At 39.7% G+C, this 22,720-nt stretch overlaps 1 protein-coding gene across 1 annotated transcript; it reads left to right on the forward strand.

Moving 5' to 3' along the window:
• The first annotated feature begins 2,806 nt into the window (after positions 1 to 2,806).
• ppl (periplakin) lies at positions 2,807 to 21,851 on the forward strand. The gene is made up of 22 exons (XM_088316495.1): positions 2,807 to 3,059; positions 7,126 to 7,228; positions 8,422 to 8,576; positions 8,684 to 8,804; positions 9,635 to 9,760; positions 10,010 to 10,051; positions 10,286 to 10,447; positions 10,670 to 10,777; positions 11,171 to 11,266; positions 11,416 to 11,538; positions 11,614 to 11,760; positions 11,952 to 12,103; positions 12,190 to 12,290; positions 15,943 to 16,100; positions 16,181 to 16,359; positions 16,515 to 16,653; positions 17,070 to 17,263; positions 17,350 to 17,500; positions 17,589 to 17,672; positions 17,763 to 17,879; positions 18,602 to 18,694; positions 18,779 to 21,851. Exons 1-22 carry the CDS (start codon positions 3,013 to 3,015, stop codon positions 21,449 to 21,451), a joined length of 5,271 nt encoding a protein of 1,756 aa, XP_088172621.1. The 5' UTR covers positions 2,807 to 3,012; the 3' UTR covers positions 21,452 to 21,851.
• Positions 21,852 to 22,720: the final 869 nt, after the last annotated feature.

Below are 22,720 nucleotides of genomic sequence, written 5' to 3' on the forward strand. Positions count from 1 at the left end.
CCAAAATAAATTTGGGATCTTGATACAATTTTGAAGTCATCTTAAAAGTCGACTTGAAAATGTATCTCGGTCCATGATGATTTTATTTCATGTTACCACTAAATGAAATAGAAGTGAGTAAATTCAGCAACTTTTTCTTAGTGTGTGTGGAGGTGTATACTGTCTCTTACGCTGTCAACTTTGATCAACCCCAGCGCACCCCTAACCCCAATGAGGATAAGCCCTATAGAAAATGGATGGTTGGATGGTTGGACGAATATAATTATGCTGACAAAAAACAGGTCAGTTGTCAGGTAGGACACCAACGATTTCCAAGGCAAAAGCATTGATGTCCACAGTGAGCACACACCTTCACACATAAAAGGGAAATTAAGGTGTAAAAAAACGTGAAAACACCAACTTCTGTACTCCCTAGGATAAAGGTGATGTCATAATTGGTAAAAGGAAATGTTTTTATAACAGCTCACCAACTTCTGTACTCCCTAGGATAAAGGTGATGTCATAATTGGTAAAAGGAAATGTTTTTATAACAGCTGTTTTGAAGGAAAACATCACTTGTTGAAGGACTTGTAGAGTTTGTCAATGGTATTATGCAATAAATTTCCCCCATGTAATAACTAATGTATTTATATTCTAATGCTAAAGGGAGCGGAAAAAGAACTATCCTGGATTTCCAGTTCGAGTATTACACAAGTGTGAAACATTTTATTGAATATAATTAATTTTCAATATCAGCAGCTTCATGCACAAAGTGAGACGTCTCTTGAAACGTCAGCATACCATATATATATATATATATGTATATATATATATACCTAAGTAAAACTAGAAAATTACAGACTCTTAAATATACCCTATGAAATTTCAAATTTAAAAGAATAGCAAAAAATTATCGGTGTCAATTGTATGCAATATAATTGACGTCATCCGTCATCCTCTGCAGTGGCTGAAAAAAGTAGGAATACAATTTTTCAAGTTATGAGAAGAACATAGAGATATGTATTAACAAAAAACAAACAGACTCTTAAGTTTGTTGAAATGCCATTAGAGTGAGTTTGTTAAAATAACTTCAAATTTTCAACATGTTGAATGGTTCTCTTTCAATTTTACACAAATAGAGAATAGACGGTTTTGTTTTAAAACCATAACAAAAAAGTGCAGGGTGGTCATCAGCATGTCTTGAGGTAAATTTAAGAAAATAGCTTCATAAACATTTTACATAATTTCAATATAACTGAAATGTTAAACTGCGAATTGCTTTTGTTTTCATTTCAAACAAAAAAAAAGTGCTGGGACTTCCCAATGTCAGTAGCATCTCTTACGAAGTTAAGTGTTAATTTTAAGTTTTAAGTTTTCAAAAAATAAATTTATACTTTGATTGTTCACTAAAGTAAACATAGTTTTCAATTAATCTCTTATTGGGATTTCATTTTATTTTTTTAAAAGACAAATATCTGTGCCAACAATTGGCACGATCGATTCGGTCTATCTTTGATAAAAATAATAAAAAGTATTTATTATCAACATTTTCTAAGAAGAAGCAACTAACCCGTCACCACCACAAGTCATTGACATGATATATTTGTATTTGTCATGTCATGTCATGTCATTATCCACACCGCTTATCCTGTACAGGGTTGCGGGAAGGTGCTGGAGCCTAATCCCAGCTGACTACGGGTGAAAGGCGCACTACACCCTGAACTGGTCGCCAGCCAGTCACAGGGCAGACATAGACACCGTCACTGAGTGGGAACTGAACCCACGCTGCCCGCACACAAGTCAGGCGAGTGTACCACTACACCATCAGTGACTATATTTGTGTTTGTTTATGTAAAAATGGCAACCAACTTCAGGTCTTCAACCTGCCCACATTCAACCCATTCTGCTGGGTCAAAATAATTAACCCAACCTTTGGGTGTAAGTACCCTCAAAATCCACAGATACCCAGCGAGTGGGCTAGGAAAACAACCCAGCATGTTTTATTGTGTAACACAGTTCTTTTTGAAGGCCAATTTGCTGCATTAACACCAATGGACAATTTGGAGTCTTCATCGAACCAGCCGACCCAAGCAAAGCACGGTGACTGTTTGCAACCTCCACACGGTAGATGTTGAGCAGCTCCTCGTCTCGTTTAAAAGAATTAGCTAGCTGAGATGGCACAATTTTCACTAGCAAGCTCAGTTTATATATTTTTTGATCAGGAAACTGAAATTAGTTTTTTTTCCCCTTTTTTTATCTATTAACTATGGAGAAATTAGGAAATAATTGACAACTTGAAAAACGGTGACTTTTAATGAAGAATATGGCCACGCCCCAATCTGCTTTCTGCAAGTTTCAGTCAGAGTCAAGGAAGGAACTGATTACAAACTCTCCATTGGAAATCATGGTATATAATTGTTTATAACATCTAAAAATGGTGATCATTTTAGTGCTGATGTAATTTTTTACATACAAACCCATTATATACGTGTCAATGTTGCGCTCCGGCATGTGTCCATTTAAGAGTCAATTGAATTCTGTAGTATACAGTGCATTACATTGTGTCAAGTAACAAATTACATTCTTTATGTATAACGTCCACGTGACTTGACCTTCAAACACGCATGCATTCTGAAGAATGTCAAGTTGGACCTGTTCAACCAGTGCAACGCAACGCACGCTGTGCGTGTGCGCGTGTGCCAATGCGCGTGTGCGCGCGCGCGCCTTTGGCTGTAAATACCTGAATGCCTGAATGTAGCCCCGCCCTGTTTTCTGCTGGCTGTCAACGAGACAGGTGTGGAGCGACAAAAGTCAACTGCAAAAAGTGGCTGCTCCAGGTAATGAGCGCAGTGTAGCTGGTCAAACGAGAGTGGGAGGAGACGTTTCGACTTAGTGAAGGGTGTGTGGACACAGCTGACACTCGGCACTCACACGCGGGCAGCGGTGGATCAACACTCCGGAAGACATCCGACGTTGAGCTGACTTTCTCGCATTGGTGTTTGATTGGAAGTTGCCGACAGGACACCTGTCACCATGAAGAAGAGTAAAAAAAGCTCGGTTGTTAGTCCGGTCAAGCAAACGTAAGTTGCCTTTAAATTTATAACGTGTCTCTTTATAATGTGCGTATTACATGACGGCAGACCTCCAGTAATTATCTTCCATTTAACGTAACAATGCCGTGCAGCAACATTATTTCAATTAAAAACTACCATTTTTTCACAAAGCTACACTTTGAGAATGACTTCACACTATTCGTGCCAACTTTTACACATGGACTGGCATAATGTCACCACATATTGATATTTCCAAATATAAGTGCTCTGCATGCAGGTATACGCAACAATATCAACTTCAGAGACGTGGGTGTGGGTTTTAAATGCCAGCTCATTAGTTTGCATGATTTGAGCTCTTTTCAAGTGAGGGTGTGGCACTGTTCTAAAGTTGTAGTAACTGGTTTGATAGGTATTCAGCTGTTCAAAGAACTGCTGAAAGACAATGTGGTCGGAAATGCTTGCAGCCTCTCCCACAATTCTGTGCTGTATTCTTGTACTGACTTTGTGGAGCTGACGTTATTATCATTTTTATTAATAATAATACAGTTATTATTATTATTATTATTATCTCCCCCAAAATGCTATTTTTATTTAAATTGGTTGTGACCTGCTTTCCGTCTCTCAGCTCCTTTGAGATGTGTTTAAAAGTCAAGCATCATGCTTCCTGTCATTCAGCAGTTTTTAGGGAGTGTTAGGGGGGAGGCGTTGAGTAACACAAGAGAGAGGGATTCTTTCAATAGTAGTAGTTGTCTTGCAAAGAAAACATCCATTATCTGAACCACTTCTCTTTGCGAGGGTCTCAGGCATGCTGGAGCCTATCCCTGCCCTCTTCTGGCAGTAGGCAGGGTACACCCTTGAATGGTTGCCAGCCAATCGTAGGGCACACATAGACAAACAACCATCCACGCTCACACTCACACCTATGGGCAATTTAGAGTGTCCAATCAACCTGCAATGCATGTTTTTTTGGAATGTGGAATGAAACCGGAGTACAGGGAGAAAACCCACACAGGCACAGGGAGAACATGCAAACTCCATACAGGAAGGCCGGAGCCCCTCTGCATTGTGAGGCCATAGTGCTTACAAGTCGTCCACCGCTCCGCTCGCAAAGACAAGAAAAATTGTCAAATGTATCCTACAATTGAGGTGGTTGCTTAATTTCATTTAAATATATATCCAGCTAATATCAGAGCCGCTTCTCCTCACGAGGGTCGCAAGCGTTTTGGAGCCTATCCCTGTTGTCTTCAGGTGCACTTTGAACTGGTTGCCAGCCAATCACAGGACATACAAGGACAAACAACCACTCCCACTCACAATCACACCTAGGGTCAATTTACTGCATCCAATCAACGTACCATGCATGTCTGGTATGTGGGAGTTAACGGGAGGACCCAGAGAAAAAATTCCATAAAGGAAGGCCAGAGTCGAACTAGAATCAAAATCGAAGAATGAACTCAAATGTAGTAGTCTTGGCCCTGCAGCAAACAGTAAACTCGTTGGTAGTTGAAGCTCTGTGGACAACATAACACTACACCAAGCATTATTAGAGTTAGTTAGTAACGAGTGATAGAAAACATACCTGCAAAACTGTTAAGGTGGGATGAGCCATCATTCACACGCCATTTTTGGTAATTGCAGCCAAGTTGATGTTCGCATGCCATTGAACACCAAACACCATAGTACTGTGTGCATAAAGTTTGTAATTTCTGCACCCCAAATTATCCTATCTCTTGGAGCAAAGAGGCGCTACTGCCCATGTACAACTTTTAACGAGAGTCTGGTAAATATTTTTGTTCAGGAAATACAGTACATCACAAAAAAAGACAATGAATGAAGCAACTTTTCTCATCATGAATAATATTTATTCACGTTTTATTTTGCTCATAAAATAGATATTCATCCATTTGTAAATGTCTATTTTATTTCATAATCTTTTTTTTTCTGCACTTTAGCGCCCTCTGTTGGCCAGCTGCCGTTGCCACCGACAGTGAAGAATTTCCGTAATGCAACTCCACTGATTCGGTTTTGTTAGTGTGTTTTTAATTTGGTTGCTGAACTGGGTAAGAGAGACAGAGAAGAAAAGCAATGACAAAAGCCTCAAACATTTTATATGCGTGTTTAGAGCTGTTACAAGCAGTTTTTCACATATCCTCTTGATAGATCTTTGGCGAATTTAACTACAGATACGGTATGACGTCTCTCTCAAAAAGTGCGCCCGGAGACCAGGGGCCAGTTGAAGGACAAATGACAACAGAAACAACCACACCCTACTATGACTTAAGTAAGGCCTATTTGAGCCTTCTGTTCCCAATTAGGTTGAACCCCCCCCCCCCCTCCTCTCCGTGGAAACATCTCAATTTTGTGTTTCTAACTCTTTTGTGCCAGGAACTTCCCCAAACCAAGACAACTTTGAATTAGTGCAAATTAGCAACCAAGGAAACATTTGACAACATGTTTATAAAAGAAAGACGCAGGAAAACCATGACATTTCCTTCAAATGTTCCAGCTAAACGGCACAACCCTGCTGTTTGTCTTTTGAAAGCATATTCATTACACTTGCAATTTTTTGTGTGTCCAATATGACCGCATGTAAAAAAGAAAGGTATGCAAAGGAGTAAGTCAACTTGGCTTACACAAGGACCTGTTGGTTAACAACGTCACTGCGAATATCATTTTGCAAATGTAGTTGGTGTTTGAAGGAGACAAAACACCTGATGGTGTGTTTTGTTTTCTTTGGCTTGGAAAGAACAGCAACTCTTAGATTGTCAGACATTAGCTAGACCAAACTTTTTTTTTTATCTGTTTCAAATAAAAAGACGAAAGAGGGCTGACATTAAAAATTACTGAGCAGCATGCATCCAGTGGGAGTCATGTACGGTTTGTTTAATGCTGCGGCTGAGTGGGTGTGGCTATGTTGTGTGCGTGAAGAGATGAATGTGAACCAGTGTTTTCAAATGACATAGACATGACCTGTCAAATGCACGCACACACAGTCTCGGAATGTTACCTTACATTCAGAGTCGTCCACTTGTTGTAATGCAAACCATAGGTAAGGCACTAACTTCAGAAACATTTTTGATTCTATTTTTTTTCTATGAATCAGTTTATGTAAACCTAACACCATCTCAGGATTGTAAAAACTAGCTATACCACTATTTGGTCTTTACCGTACACGTAAACTACTTTTAAAGGCAGGAGTATTAAATGAATATATTTGGTCGAATTAGCCATAGCTTCTAAACATCACTCTCTGCTCTGAGATATTAATACCAAGCAGATGACTCACAACTTTTTTGTAAACTCTCGAGTTTCATTAGTGCTATAAAGTGATCTGGTTGAAAATAATCACAATGAGGTGAAATCTTGCATAAAATGTTACAGTGCATAACTGATGTGTTTTCTAAGTTCTTGAATTCGTCTTATGAGATGAACATGAAGGCGACACAAAACTTGACAGCAAACTGGCCCTACTGGTTTTTGCTTCCTTCCTATCTCCAAGCAGACACGCCTCGTGCTATCACTTTGACTGTTATGATTGCAATGTGTGTGAAAGTCCATGCAGAACTCACAGTGGACTTGAATTGAGTATGGGTTGGAGGTTGATTGCAAGTTTATGCAATTTTAGCAAAAATAAAACTTGAATAGAAGAGGCTCCTCGGTTTTAAGACCATCTGACTCAGTTTATTATATTAATGTAGGAGACTCAACTCTAGATATTGTGAATCGAATCAATGTCAATAGTTGAAAGCAAACTTCTAAACCAAATTCAAATTTATATGAACATAAAGTGTAATTGTAACTTAAGGAGTGGTTACAATTTAGAGTACTCACGCACCTTTCAAGTCTACGCCAAATGTACAACTGTGACGATAATCAATTTTCTGTGCATCTAATATAACCACGATAAGAAACAATTTCCTGACAATGCCAAAATTGAGCATGATTCAGAATCATTCTTTGGGCCTTTAGGTGTATTGTATATTACAGTATTCCACAGTTTTGCTGGTACATGTTGCAAAGTCATTTTGTCAGATTATTGAGTTCTGTATGTTTGAAATTACGTAACAGTTCTCATTTTCGTTGTTTATTTTAGGAGTGTCACCTCGACAGAATTGACGGCTCTGATCGAGAAGCTGCAGAGGAATGCTGATAAAGTGGAGAAGAACATCTATGATGTGGAACAGAACCTCAATAAGGTAAAGAAGTCTTAACAAGTTGTCAGACATCTTTCAATAGAGATTCTTAATCATGATAATAAAAAAAGAACACAATCCAACCAAATTTTGGTTCAACTCCAAATTGGATATTTTTGGTTATTAATAAATTCTACTTGGTAAAACTTTCGGAAGAAAAAAAATCACAGGTAATGAAATTAGGGTAGGAGTTGGAATAACTCAATTTAAACGGCAGAAGTGGGAGAAAGTCAATAATGTGCGTGTCACAAATAAATCTGATGTTGTAACCTTCAGGTTTCAAGCAAGTGCAATTTACCGTTAAAAAATATTCAATCAAGTTGTAAATCAAGTATCGCTCATTCACAACATATATTGGAGTGATAATAACCGATCGTAACACAAAAAAATACATTTACATGGATGAAAATTAAATGAACAACAACTTAACAATATGAAATACATTTCCATGTTACAAAGAAGCATGCACATTGTTTTTTTTCCCATCGTTTGCATGAGTGTTTAGTAAAAATATTACTGTGTTGAATTGTTTAAATATACTCTATACTGGAGTATACAATATGATTTTTCATGTACTTAGGAGGTTTTGATGCTACATACACACTGTAAAATAGACATTGTCCATGTTTTGGCTCTTGTCTTTGAGTTGCAAACCTTGCAAGTCACTTTATGCCATTGACGCCCCCCGTAGACTCCCCCAATTTTATAAAAAAAACACTATCCTTGAATCCAAATGTAAAGTAATCATCTTTGGTGCTCCGTCCATGATACTTGCGCGTAGAGGCGGCCTTAGCCCCCTCATTGCATTATGGTGACATACACTGCACAAAGAATATGTTTTCTATCAAACACAAAAGGCATCCTACATTGAAAATTCAGCTTTCCAAATGTAACAGGATGCCTTGTCAAGTCATTTACTTGAAGTCAAAGTAAAGTTGATTCTTTCAGCACGTTTAGCTAAGCAGCAGTCCTGAAAGTCAGGCTCGAGTCAAGTCATATGACTCACGCCCCCCATATCTGATCAAGGAAATATGAAAATCCCAATAAGGCGAGATCATGCGTTGCTTGCACTGTGGAAAACAAATATAACAGTGCATTTGAGAGACAAAAATAAATGCCTTTAGAAAATTGTGTATTGCGTGGAGTTTATTGCTTCTACGTTTCTTTCAACCTGAGATTACTTGTCTTTGATGCAGGATGTAAGTAAGATCAATGAGGCCAAACCACCACTGTACCAGGATGACTGCCACAAGCGACTCCTCAATTCTATGACGCTGCTCACAGGCCTGGATGAAGATGCTGCCAATGCCAAGCGCCTTCAGCATCCTCAGGCAGAGATGATAGAAAAAGAGTGAGAAAATGTCCACGCCTTCCTCCTTAAATATTATCCGAAATGACTAAATGAGATTGTCCGTGTGTGCATACATTGTGTGTGTGTGCGTGTGTGTGTATACACAGCATGAAGCAGCTGCGTGAGAGAGTGAGAAAGCTGACAGAGGACCATGAACGGATCTACCAACTTGCACGCACTGAGGGGGTGCCCACCATCAACTGGGGAAACATGATGGATGTGAAACTAGTAAGAAGTCAGATTTACAGAATAATGCATTTCCAGTGGTCATTTCGTTTGTGAAAGCAATCAAGCAGTAGAGCAGTTTTGTATGACTGTTTTTCTCAGTCGCTTTGGCAAATTTCTCAAATCAAAATTGAATTTCTCAAAACTACTAGTTCAAATCTTCACATCATTCTTTCACATGCACCCATTAAGAAACTGGTTCTCGTTTTTTTGAACCAGTTGCAAATGATTATGTACAAGTTTCTGTTAAATGGTAAATGGGCTGTCACTTGTATAGCGCTTTTCTACCTACGGTACTCAAAGCGCTTCACACTATTACCTCATCTACTTACTGATGACATGTCATCAGGAGCAAATGGGGGTTCAATATCTTGCTCAAGGACACTTTAACATGGTCACAATGGTCAGGGATCAAATCCACAACCTCTAGGTTGGGAAACTGAGCCACCCCCAACAATTTACTGGTTTGCTCATTTTGATTCTGACATGAGTAATGTACCATCGTGATAGAAAAACTGCAAAGAAATCATATCAGGGCCAAACTAATGTGACGGAAGCAACTCAAAATGAATGGCCTCTGACATTTGTCTTAGAATTGCAGGAGATGCTTATGATGAATAATATTTATTCTTATGTTTGTTTTACCTTTGCAACTGTGTGAGAAGTATCAAATTTAGCTTCTAGAAGTCAAGTTTAGACAACATGATTATATTGTTAAATACAGGTCTCTTTATGGTTAAACTATTGAAACATAAAAATAAAGGAGTTATCATTACTTTGGATCAGCACAGCAATATGCATGAGTAAAGTTTTATGTTTGCTTGTTTTCCTAGGAAAATCTGAGCAACAAGGGCTTTGGGCAGGACTTACCATCTGTAGAGAATGACGTGGAGGAGCACAACATCTTCCATAGTGAGGTGGAGGCTTTGGCGCCTCACATTTCTGCCGGTGGTGACAAGGTACAATGACAAAAAAAAAAAAAAAATCTGGGTTTGATTACGTATTACAAAAATTAACATTAGTTGATTTAAAATTACTCTGCAAAGATTCTTGATAACATTGAATTTGTATTAAAAACTGATTTTGGGTAAATCATGTACAAGCAAAGCATTTCATGTTGAATGAATGAATACCTAAAACATGAGTATGTAAACCAAATAGAGGCATACAAAATGTCATCTTGTTATGTTTTGTTTGTATTTCTACAGGAATATGTCAGTGGCCTTCAGATGAAGTACAACAAACTGTTGGTAATTAAAGTCACACACTATCCTGCTCGTGTGTATGTATTTGTTATAATACAACATTCTCTTGCATAACCTGTGACCTGATGATCATCGTCGTCGTCACATAATGAATGTAATCATAATCATGCAGTAGAATTGCACATCTGTATCTAGCTTCATGCAATAATTTGTTTACAATTAACTTCCCAAGGTTACTGTGCAAGAAAGCTTATTTTTTTCCCATTTTCCCCTCCCCAGGCCCTTTCCAGCGATCGCCAGCGCCACCTGCTGAGCCTGCGTGACTACATGCAACGCTGCACCAATGAGCTTTACTGGATGGACCAGCAGGCTGATGAGAGAATCAGTTACGACTGGAGTGACAGCAACCTAGACTACCCTGCCCGCCAGAGGCAGTATGAGGTACACAGTGAAAACACGATAAACAAATGTGAGAATTTAGTGCAGCAGTGTGATGTCACAATCCTGGGTGTCTGGCGTAATCCTCATACCTCCCAAATCATATTTCTATCCATCTATCTATCAAGATAGCCTTCAATAACAAACTACAGTATAGTATGACTACAAAGTAGAATGCTTTCTTCCATTTTTTTTCTTTAGTGAGCATCCCTCTTGTCCCAACAGAACTTCATCAGCAAATGTCTGGAGTCCAAGGAGGCGACAATCACTAAGCTCAATGAAGATGGAGAAAAGTTGATTGCAGCAAAGCATCCAGGGGCTAATGTTATTGAGGTATCACTTACATGAATTTGCTTTTAATTTCTCCACAGACAATTATTTTGTGGTTCTTTAGTTAAAAAAAAAAAAAAACAGACACCACACGCTTCATTGGCTTTGAGACAATGGGCAATAAGCAATGATAATAAACAAGTGAATATAATGATTGACCATATAATATATTGATGTGAATATTGTATTTTTATAATTGTATTTAACAAGGATGTTCTGAGTTAAAAAAAAAAAAAAAAAAAAATATATATATATATATATATATATATATATATATATATATATATATATATATATATGTGTTACCCCAGTTTCTAAAGGACCTGGGACCTGTGTGCACATGTACCTGTGATTCAAAAAATAAATAACAAATAATTGCTTACACTCTCTTCCCAGGCTCATATGGAGGCTGTACATGCTGACTGGAAGGAGTACCTAAATCTACTGATCTGTGAGGAAAATCACCTGAAACACATGGACGAGTACCACAAGGTTAGACACTGATAGCATATAAGCACTTAAACAAGTTTATACTGGGTTCTACACGCACACACACACACGAAAGCATGCACTCAGGAACATGCAATACAATCAAACTGGTAATAGAATATGTGTGCTTGTGTGTGCATGTGCGTGATTAGTATCACAAGGAGGCACGTGACACCCAGGACCTGTTGAAGCGACTGGATACAGAGGTCAAACAGAAATATAACCCAGAGTTCAAGGATGTGTACCAGATGGAGGCACTGATCAGAGAGCTGGATGTAAGCTTTTTCTTGTAATTATGCTCAGCTGTTACTATTATCTTGACTGAAAATGTCATTTGTTTGGTTCAAAAGGACCAATCCAAGGCCATGGACCACTTTGATGAGCGGGTCAAGACTCTTCAGAAGCGTGGCTTGCAAGTTTTGCCTCTGAAGTACAGACGGGAGAGCTCTCAAAAGCTTGTCCCTGTTGAGTCTCTATGCGATTTCGACGCAGATGAGGTACTGAGGTCATTTTTTTCCTCAAAATGTAATTTAATATGTACTAAACAATTTGTTTCTTTAATAATTTTCTTCAATTATTTTGGTCTTTCTTTGTTCAATTATTGTGATATTTTTATCAGTCATTGGTTCTTGGCGATTTGAATATACTGTAACTTCGAATTGCATGACATACTTTTTGGATGGTGCAGGGGCAAATTGTGCGTGGGAACAGATACAATCTGCTCCGCAACAATGGACCCAAGTGGGATGTGAAGGACGCAGCTGGACAAAAATTGACTGCGCCAGCCATCTGCTTCATTATCCCACCCACAGACCCTGAGGCAGTGGCCCTCGCTGACAAGTGAGTTGGTATAGCTTTACAAATTCATAATACATCTTGAAATTCCAATATAAAGCACCAACCATTGCAATGTTGCGTGTTAACAGCCTTGCAGGACAGCAAAATGCTCTCAAGCACAAGATGGGAGACAGCAAAGGAGCACTGTTGAAGCGCTTTGATGAGCTGAAAAAAAACAGTGGTGGTGCAGGTAACACTGACACTTATTTTGCATCTTTCATCATAAATATCCGCAGCAATTCCTGCACTAATTTTAGAATAAGATTATGGTACACTGCGCAGCAAAACTATCACAAATAACAACCTAATATAATATTGAATAAGATCCAAACATGTTAATTGCACTACAACACACTGAGAGCATCTGCTGCACATCCAAGTGAGGTAAAGTCTCAGATCAGTTTCCATATTCTCCTTGTGCATGCTAAGACTCTTCTATCACATAATACATATATAAATAAAATAAAAGCGCCTATATCACTGAGCGGCAAAATATTGCAAGTGTTTTCGAAGGCAGCAATTGGTACGTTCACATCATAGTTTGTCAGGGTTCGTTCATTGCTGTAAATATTTGCAAGAGGTTCACCAACAGGTCACCACCAGTATTAGTGATTTTTCTTGTCGCAAACAGACGGAGATGTTTGCTTTGCGACAACAAAAGAACAGGAGAACGTCTGTTTGACGAATATGTGCAACCTTGAACAAAACCTGACATGAATGAACATTTTTCTACCTTCCCCAACAGTCGGACATGTTTGCTCATCAACAGGGGAGGGGCTTAAGGACCGCATTTTCACAGTTGCTCGTGTGCTTTGTGTAAAAAAGGGCGTAACTTTATTTTCGTGCGGGGCAAGTCTAGTCTACCAATTTTTTTAACTGCGATGCACCTCACTGGGCATTCTGGCGCTCGGAGTTGCCACACCTCTGATGCACCTGATAATTTGGTCTCAGAAAGTAGACTGCGCTTCCTGGGACAAGTCTAGTGCTTGTGAATTTGGTTGGGACAATCCCTCTTAATCATTGTAGAAATTAATTATTATAATCTTGAAAATATTTTAATAGCACCCGCTTGACAGCCTAGTACAACTATTGGATGGGGGGGGGGTGTCATAAACGGCCAAATGGTCGTGGGTGCAAGGCAGTCTCCAATTGCTGACTACTTCATCCGCAAGGGGATATCTTGCAGTTTACCTTTGCGTGCGCCAGTGTCATCCATGGACTGCAATGTTAAGCACTGTGTGGGCTTCAACCACCCTGATTTGAATAGAAATGAGGAAAGCTGCTTCGATTGGTCGGTGTTTACCAATTCTACCTGTGTGAAGTCGAGGAAAATACCAGAAAAAAAGAAAACACATGTGCACAGTAAGACTGTGATTTGCGCTACTCTTGCACTGAGCATGAAAATAAGACCCTCAGTGTTTATAATCCTCCACCCTCATCTATCGCTTTTCCGAGTTGCCTCACTCTTCTTCCTCCTCTACCCCTCTCATTCAAACATGTCTATTCTGTCTCCTGCTATTCTTTATTCCTCTCCTTCCCAGCGCATAGTTCAGCCTTTCTAAATGTTCATCCACCTGCTCAATGCTTTTACTGCAGATCACAATGTCAATTGCAATCCAAGTCCATGGAGGTTCCAGTCTAACTTCAACTGTCAGCTAATGCATCACTATTGCTTTGTACAAAGACTAAGAGGCTCAGAACTGATCCCTGATGCAGTCCCACCTCCGCCTAAAACTATACCTATGGTAGACCTCACAGCTATTCTTCTATCATTATATATGTCTTGTACTATGATAACATACTTCTCTGCCTATCCAGAGTTTTTAATACATCACCACAGATCCTCGTTGTGTACCCTGTAACTTTATTTAGATATACAAAGAAACAATACTGCTCCTTCTCACATTCTTAGGATTTCTCCATCAACAACTTTTATGCAATCAATGCATCTGTGGTACTCTTCCGAGGCATGAAACCACACTGTTGCTCACAAATAGTCACTGTCCTGAGTTGAGCCTTCTCTATACTTTCCCATAATTTCACTGTGGATCTCATCAACTTTATTCCTTAGTAGTTCTCCCAACTCACCACATTGCCTTTTTCCTTTAAAAACATCTTTCCTCCATTTCTCAGGTATCATCTCACTCCATATAATTCTAAAAATGAAAAACTCAAAAACTCAACAGCCACGTCTCCTGAATGCGTTCATACCTCCGTGGGTATGTCACCAGTACCCACTACCTTCCAATCGTTCATCCTTTTTAGTGTATTTCCAACTTTTCACTTCCTAGTCCTTGTTACTCTCTGGTCCACCACAATTGCCTCTTTGACTTCTATTCTTCTTTTTCTCTCATTTTCCTCATTCATCAACACTTCAAATTATTTCTTCCTCTTTCCATCAGACTACATCAGACCGTAGTCTGGTACGTATACCAGTCAGCACAAATCAATCTCTATCCTATAACCTGCTGGACATCCTTTCCATCTCCATCTCTATCTAGTTGCATAGCCAACAAGTAAGATCTTTCTATCCTTCTTTACTGTACAACCTAATGTCCTTTTTTTGGGCTTTAGCCACCTCTACGTTTTCCCTACAGGGTACAAAAGAATACATTCATGAATACATATAATAATATTAACTGTTTTTTTTATTGACCAACTGGTACACATTACTTTCAATGAAAAATAAAAGTACAAAAATCATTTGAATAAATATTCCAAATAGCTTGCTTTGCATGACTTGATCAATGTCACAAAGAACAGGAGAAAAGGAGTACCTCTCCCAAAATGTTTTCTGCAAATAGATTGCGCCAAGGTGCTGTAATGCCATGTGCAAAGGCCAAGATTTGTGTAAAGGTCTCTTGTAAACAATATAAATAATGCCATGTGCAAAGGAGCTAGTGTGGTCGGCAAATAAAATGCTAAATAAAATGGGAAAAAAGTCAATGCAAATAAACAAGTGTGCATCATCGGCTCAATCAGGGATCCATGTTGCGACTCGACCACAAGTCGGATGTGGATGCAAAATGCTTGACATGTCTACGCTCCCGTCCCGATGTTGTCCATATTGGGAAGTATGGTTTGCAACAAATATTTGCGTACCTCTTGTCGGCTACTTTCATGAGGCGTTTCAATCCTGTCCGCTCCACTGTAACTAGAGGAGATAAATCTTTAGCTATGTGCTAGGCTATCGCGTCCACCTCTTAGACGTTCTCTCGTATGGTGTCGCCTCCGTTATGGGCTGTTGTCCCTGGTCGAACCTTGCTTCTCCCTTTGAACTTTCAGCACAGCATGGTTGTGTTGTGGTGGGTAAAAAAGAAAAGGATGGACGCGCTGTTTTGGGTGCTTACGACGCACTTTGCAGTTCGTGTTCTTTTGCTCAAACATCGTCTTTATGGAACCCAAAACATTTACAAACGACAGATGTCAGACGACAGATTTCTTTTCGGGACAAGCGCAACAGGAACAACTTCAACTAGCGTTACTTCGTCTTCAGCCGTGTCAGCCGCTTCTTGATTTGAATCGCCAGCTACGACCGCGTCGTCTGTTTTTTTTGTTTTTTTTTTTTGTTCAGCTGGGTGGAGTCACGTGACTACAGCCGCTGTAGCCGTCTTAAAGGGGCATCAACATAGCCGCAGACAGAAAACACTTCATTTTTTTTTAAACACCGAATTTACCGACATGGGCAAAATGATGTCGGTCATTGTATTAAATTTCGGTAACGGTAAATTTTCGGTTTACCGCCCAGCCCTACAGCGGCATGATGCCATTCAGTTCTACAACATTGAGAATGACAACCAAAATAGTCGTTAACATAGTATGCTGTAATTTTGTATTATCAGACAAGGAGGAGCAACAGTGTCGCCAGATGATGGCTGGACTAGATAAGGTTGCCAGGGACCTGGATGTACAAGAGAGGGCCATTCAAGCACGAATGCGCCCACCGCTGGAGCTGAAGAAGCCGCTCCAGGATAGCGGTGACCGCCTACAGGATTTGAGGGTAATCACAGGACTGCAATTGTTGTTTTCCATTCTTCTTCTAAAGAATCATTGGCCCACAAACTCATATATTTTCAACAGGATATCGACATTGCAGTTCATAGACTCGAACCAGAAAAGACCTCCAAAGTGCATGATGCGAAAAACTTTTTGGTCTCAAATCCGACATGTCCCAGCGCTCCTTACCTTCACAGTAAAGTAGATGATGTCAACCAGAAGTACGACTACTTAGAGAAGCTTCTTCAGTGCTCCCAGGAAAAGTATGCCATAATTATTTACAAAATTGTTGACACTAATTATTTCGCACTATCACACCTAATGCAACAGAGTTGTTGATATCATTGTGTCCTTTTCAGTCCTCTTCAAGCCTTTTTAAATCTAGCCTAAGCGAACCATTAAATCCTGCTTTCTTTAGAATGAAGAATTCTAACCAGCTTGAGGCTTCACTTCAAAATGGAAAGGCTATACTGTCCAACTATGAGAACAGGTTGGCTAGAGAGGATGTTGCTCCTTCTGACATTTCCTCGTTGGAGAAAACTCAGCGCGAACTTGCAGTAAGATTAATCTTCCATTACACAAGACAGATACCTATACATTAACGAGCAGATGATTTTGTATTTGAAAGTAATGGGCGAAGTACATGAAATAATTATAATTTGCACATTAAAAGAAAAAAATAAATATATATATATATATATATATATATATATGTATAAACAGACATTAACTTGTATTTACTGGTACTTTTGATAATGGATGCTTTCAAGCATTACATGCTCGACTGTTATTTGGGATTATCCTGGTAAAGATGTTGCATGTTAACTTTAAAATGGGTGGCTCCCTCCACCTTTTTGCTATTAAGAATTTAAATTGTAGCCATTCACTTCCCAACAGAGGTTTGTGTCTGTATATTGTTCTTTTCTCAACATAACTGACTACCTAATTATTGTCTCCCCGTCTACATTGACAGGATATTGCCTCAGATCTAAGGTCCAGGAGGGCGGTGGTAAATGAGACTGAGCAGAACCTGCGATTGGCCAAAAGTAGCGCTGACCAAATGGCCATAAAATTCCAGGAGCATTGCCCTGACATTGAGAGGCAGGAAGCTGATGTCCAGAAGCTAAACAAGCGCTTCAACATTCTGAACAATCAGCTCGACACCAGGTCAGAGGGTCGTGATGAGAAAGACAATGCTGAAATTCAACCTACGAAACATACCTTTTATCGCTCCCCTTTACACTGTATCACAGGTCTCAAAGTTTGCAGAGAGCTAAGATGTCACACAATAATTATCGTAATGATTATAACAACATGAATAACTGGCTTGCTCGTATTCCTAACTATGAACCATCGGAAACTGATGACATAAAGCAACTGGAGATCAAACTTAAGAATCAGAGGGTGAGCATAATTTGCCACTGAACCTGACTATAATAAAACGTCTTCACAATAAGTACAAGTAGGACTTATTATGCTACTTCGTCTGCAGAATTTGCTCTCTGATATTGCAAGAAAGGAATCCGACATGAACAATCTTTCCAAAAATGGTCGACTTTACCAGCAAGCTATCAAAGTAAGAGAATTTTTCGCACCAATACAACATACATACAATACAATACAACAATATGATAATGGTGTGATTCTTAACGATGAATCTTTTTAGGACTATGAGAATGAAACTGAGAAGTTCAGATCCATACTTGACCTTGATGATGGACTTGTACCTCAGACGTACAAGCGGAGCCGAATGGAATCCCCTTCACTGATCGTCAAAGCAGAGGTGGGGCATGTTGCCAAAGTTTTTCTTAGTTCAATCAAATGGTCATTTTTGCATTGTTGTTAGAACAGTGATTCCCAACCAAGTGTGACGTGGACCCAGTAGTGAGAGATCATCTAGGGTGCTGAGGGAATTTATCCAATTTCAATTAACTTGTCCAAAAATATTATGTTGATTATGAATATATATTTATTTTTCTATCTAAGCCATCAACATTTTTTTTCATACAATGACAAAAGGTGCAATAAACGTCTGTATCCACGTTACCAATCATATGACATAAGCCATGGCTTCCTGCAAGTACATCGTCGTTAAAATAAACATCCCAGATTTCAAACTCCTGAAGTCAATTAGAGACCAAATTGAGACATGATTATTATTGCAGTTTTCATAATTTTGTGACATTATTGTTGGTGGTGTGTCGTGAGCTTTTTCTAATGTGTAATGCCCGCCGTGGCTCGATAAGGGTTGGGACACACTGGACTAGTATATTGAAATGGGTAGGTACGGTACTTTAAAGTAACCAGTAATTGCACAAAACACAATTTCACAGTCTGTCTGTATATAAGAGAAAGAACTTTCACAAAGTTTTTTGTCTGTATAGATTTAACAACATACATTATTAATCTACAATATATACACGCATGATATAAGCATCTGTCTGAGAAGGGGGGGAGACATCATACTGTATCTGATCCGATGACATTTTATTTTTCCCTTTGCAGGAAGGTGCTGTTGAGGCCAAATATACTGAAGTGAATGCGGTGAACAAGCAAAGACTACAAAATCTCGAGTTTGCCCATAGCCTTCTCAACCAGGTGAATTTCCGCATAACATTGAAGATAAGTACTCATAAACATTATGAGCATGGATAAAACATTGATGTACATTTTTTTCTTTAGCAACCTGACATGCATTTGATCCAGTCTAAAAATGTCCAGTCAGTTAATGCTTCTGCCCCAGGAGGGGAGCTTTGGAGAATTAAGAAACAGTTGCAAGATGAGATCCAGAGGAGAGAGCAGTTAGAGAAAGAAACTGAGATGATCCAAACTGAAATATATGTCCTCGAAGGACAGAAGCCTCAGGATACTATTGTCAAGAAGGAGCTCATCAAAAAAGTTCCCGATCCTCAGCTAGATGAGGAAGTGTATAAGGTGCAACAGAAGCTTTCAGAGGAACGCCGGATTACCCATGTTCTGGAGAATGACCTTGAGGTACTAAAATTGAAGCTCCGTGGTCTTGAGACAGAGGTCAAAGAAGGAGCACAGCAATATATGGTGAAGGAGGTTCTCAGAATTGAAAGAGACCGCGGTCAGGAAGAGGAGATGCGCAAGCTTCGGGAAGAGTTGGACGAGCTCAGAAGACAGAAGTTGATTAAAGACAATGAGCTTATTCAGATACAAAAACAGTTGACAATCCTGGCCGAAGAGAAGAACAAAGAGCAGGAAGTTATTAAAGAAGAGGAGGTAATAAAAGTACAAAATGACCCCCAACTCGAAACAGAATACAGAGTTCTCTTGAACAGGAGACAAAAAGAAACTGATGGAAGGAAACAATTGGAGGATGAATTGAAATTTCTTCAAGAGAAACTGCGTCGCTTGGAAAAGGAGAAATCAATGGCTGAGGAGAAGATTTCCATTAAGGAGGTTCTTAAAGTAGAGAAAGATGTTGCCCTGGAAAGAGAGGTGGAAAACCTTAGGAGGCAATATGAAGATGAGAAGACCAAACGGAGATCATCCCAGAGAGAAAAAACTGACCTCCAAAGAAAAATTGCTAGTCTAGAGGAGGAGAAGTCCAAGGTTGTGATCCAAGAAAAGATGCGCGAAATTGTCCGTCCTGACCCCAAGGCCGAGAATGAGGTAGCCAATCTCCGACTTGAACTTGTCGAGCAGCAGAGGCGCTACAAAGATGCAGAAATGCAGCTTAGATCTTTGCAGGATGAGCTGACCATGCTCAAGAATAGGGGACCTCTAGTGGAGGTCAAGGAGATGATCAAAGAGGTAATCAAGTACAAGACCGATCCACAGACTGAAAGAGAACTTGAGAGACTTCGCAATGAAATTGTTGACAAAACTCACCAGACTGAGAAATTTGAGATGGAGATTCGCCAACTTAATGATGAAATTCAAAGATGGAAAGAAATGAAACCTCAAGTGCAGACTAAAGAAGTTGTCAATGAAGTGCTGCAGTACAGAGAGGATCCCAAAACTAAGGAGGAGGTTGAGATCCTTAAAAGAAAGCTGGCTGATGAACAGTCGAAACGTCTCGAACTTGAGAGAGAAAGGTCATCCCAAGAGGAAAGGATTAGACTGAGGAAGATAGATCTGTCTCAGGTCCGTGAGAAGTTTGTTCAACAGGAAGTGGTCAAGATGGAAGAGGATGCTATGCTCCGATCAGAGTGTGAAACGTTCTTACAAAACATTAACAATGAGCAGAGACAGAAGGATACTCTCAAAGCAGAACTCTATCAACTGCAGAGACTGAAGGCTGACTTGGACATGCAGTTAGAGGAACTTGAGCGTGAACGTAGGGCAAGACGTGATGCTGAATTGGAGATCCAGAGGCTTCGGGTCAGACTTACTGAGCTAGAGATGCGAGACAAAGAAAATCGTGAGAAGGTCACTGTCAAACAAAAAGTAGTCCTGCAGCAGGATCCCCAACAGGAAAAGGAACATTCTATTCTCAAACTTCAACTGGATGAAGAGAAGCATAAACGCATCTTGCTTGAGAAAGAACTAAATGCACTGATCCAACAGCAGGTTACCTTGGAGAAGATGGATGTGAAAGAAAGAATTGTTCGCACTGAGAAGGTCCAGGTTGAGAAGGATCCAGAAGCTGAGCTTGAGATTGAGAACCTCAAGAGAACTCTGGAGGAGGAGAAAAGGAGAAAGAGAGAACTTGACCAAGAGATGGTAACTGTTACTTCTAGGCTTTCTGAGATAGAATTTTCCAACACCAAGTCAAGTAAGGAGCTGGACTACATCCGAGATGAAAGTAGTCGTTTGCAGCATGAAAACCAAAGACTGCAAAATGAAATTCGCAAGCTTCGTTCTGAGATTGAGATCACCAGCAAAGAGACTCAGCTCATCACTGAGTCTTCACCAAGAGAGGATGGAAAGAACCTCGAGTTGAGGCTTGACTCTCTACAGAGAGAGCTTTCAGAGCTCAGAAGCATCACCATAAAAAAAGATGAGGAGATAGAGAGGCTACAAAAGAATCTGTCAGCTGTTAGAATGAAGAGAGAACAGAGAGAAAGCCATCTGCGAAGGTCTATTGTTGTTATTGACCCAGACACAGGGAAAGAAATGCGACCAGAGGAAGCCTTTAAGCTGGGGCTGATTGACTGGAAGATGTTTGTCAACCTACAAAGTCAAGAATGTGACTGGGAAGAGATCACACTCAAGGGCCCCAAGGGAGAATCATCTGTTCTCCATGATCGGAAATCAGGAAAAAAATTCTCCATTGATGATGCTTTGAGTCTTGGGCACATCACAAATCATCAGCTTCAGCAGTACATGAACAAACAATTAACCATCCAGGAGTTTGGTGCATTGGTGTCGGGAAAAAACAAGTAAATTCATCTATAAAAGCATGTTTGGTTTCATGCAGCAAAATATGATTTTAAAAAGAAGTTTGTCTTTTACTAGCTCCTGACTTTGCTTTTGTGGTGCACCCCATCCTTTCTTACAAAATGCACATCACAATGTACTTATTTGCTGATTCATAGTCCACATTATGGTATTGAAATGAACATGCAGTTATAACCAAATTAAATTACCATTAAATATGGTCTCAAAAGAATGCCCATTGCTGAGCTTTATTTTACTACACTGGGTACAAGGGTACACTTTTTTCTTTGATTTTTCAAATACAATGCATTCGGACACAGGAATGTTTCCATTATTTGTGGGATTTTGCAAGAAATAAAATGTGTACTATGCCTATGCCTAAATAAAAGTCTGGTTAAACTGACAAGTGTTTTTGTTTAATTGGTATTTGTCAAATCCTGATTTTATTTGCGAGTATTATGTTATAGCCCGCAACTGGTCTGCAGCACTATCGATCTATTAATTTCTATTCTGTTGTCCCACAGTTTTGACGGACATACTTTGCGTACATAAAATGTACCTTTATATTTGTCTTGACTGCGTTAGTACTCAGCGCAAGCAAAAGTAGACATGCAAATCCCATTGTTTCGGAGAGCTGGGACTGTGTGTGAATTCTTCCTCTATTCCTCTTCAAAAGAGTCAGTCAAATCAAAGAGCATGACCGGGCACAATGATAGAGAACAACATGGCTTTAATAACACGCCAGTCCATTCCACAGAGCTCAATAACTCACTCAATCTCGGCACATCCATGAAGAGGGCACGCATCTGCTGCTAACCGCTAACGACTAACAGATCCCTTAGCTGCCCAACAATATGCCAAACATAGATCGAGGTAAAGAAAGGACCCATTAGCTGCCCAAAAACATGCCTGGTGCGGAACCCACAAATTATACAGCAAACCAATGCCTGTATAAACAAAGCAATAATGAGGAATTTACAACAGCCTCCCCCAGAACAGCTCAGCTACTATGTAAAGGATCTCCGAAGGAGCTGCAGCAGTCCCTGAAACAATATTGTCCACATTTGAAATCGCAGACAGGTCTTCTCTCCGATTCAAACATCAGCAGACCAAACATGTCCATCAGCACTCTTCACTAACTTGACGACTCCCCCGATTGGCCACTGTTCCGGTGCCCTTCAATCAGAAGGGTGAGAAGGACATCTTCATGAAGGGACTGTGCTCCGAAAACATCCTCAAGGGCCCTCTTGATGGATTGTACATGACGTTCCCAGA

The sequence above is a fragment of the Idiotropiscis lumnitzeri genome, chromosome 15 (assembly GCF_059441095.1).
Source record: "Idiotropiscis lumnitzeri isolate Australia: NSW breed Sydney's pygmy pipehorse chromosome 15, RoL_Ilum_1.0, whole genome shotgun sequence".
Lineage (NCBI taxonomy): Eukaryota > Metazoa > Chordata > Actinopteri > Syngnathiformes > Syngnathidae > Idiotropiscis > Idiotropiscis lumnitzeri.

Excerpts from the sequence above, each read along its gene's own strand:
- ppl (XM_088316495.1), top strand. The coding sequence starts at position 3,013 with ATGAAGAAGAGTAAAAAAAGCTCGGTTGTTAGTCCGGTCAAGCAAAC. Across the intron at positions 9,761-10,009 it reads TTTCTGCCGGTGGTGACAAG|GAATATGTCAGTGGCCTTCA; the intron begins GTACAATGACAA and ends GTATTTCTACAG. Across the intron at positions 12,291-15,942 it reads AAAAAACAGTGGTGGTGCAG|ACAAGGAGGAGCAACAGTGT; the intron begins GTAACACTGACA and ends TTGTATTATCAG.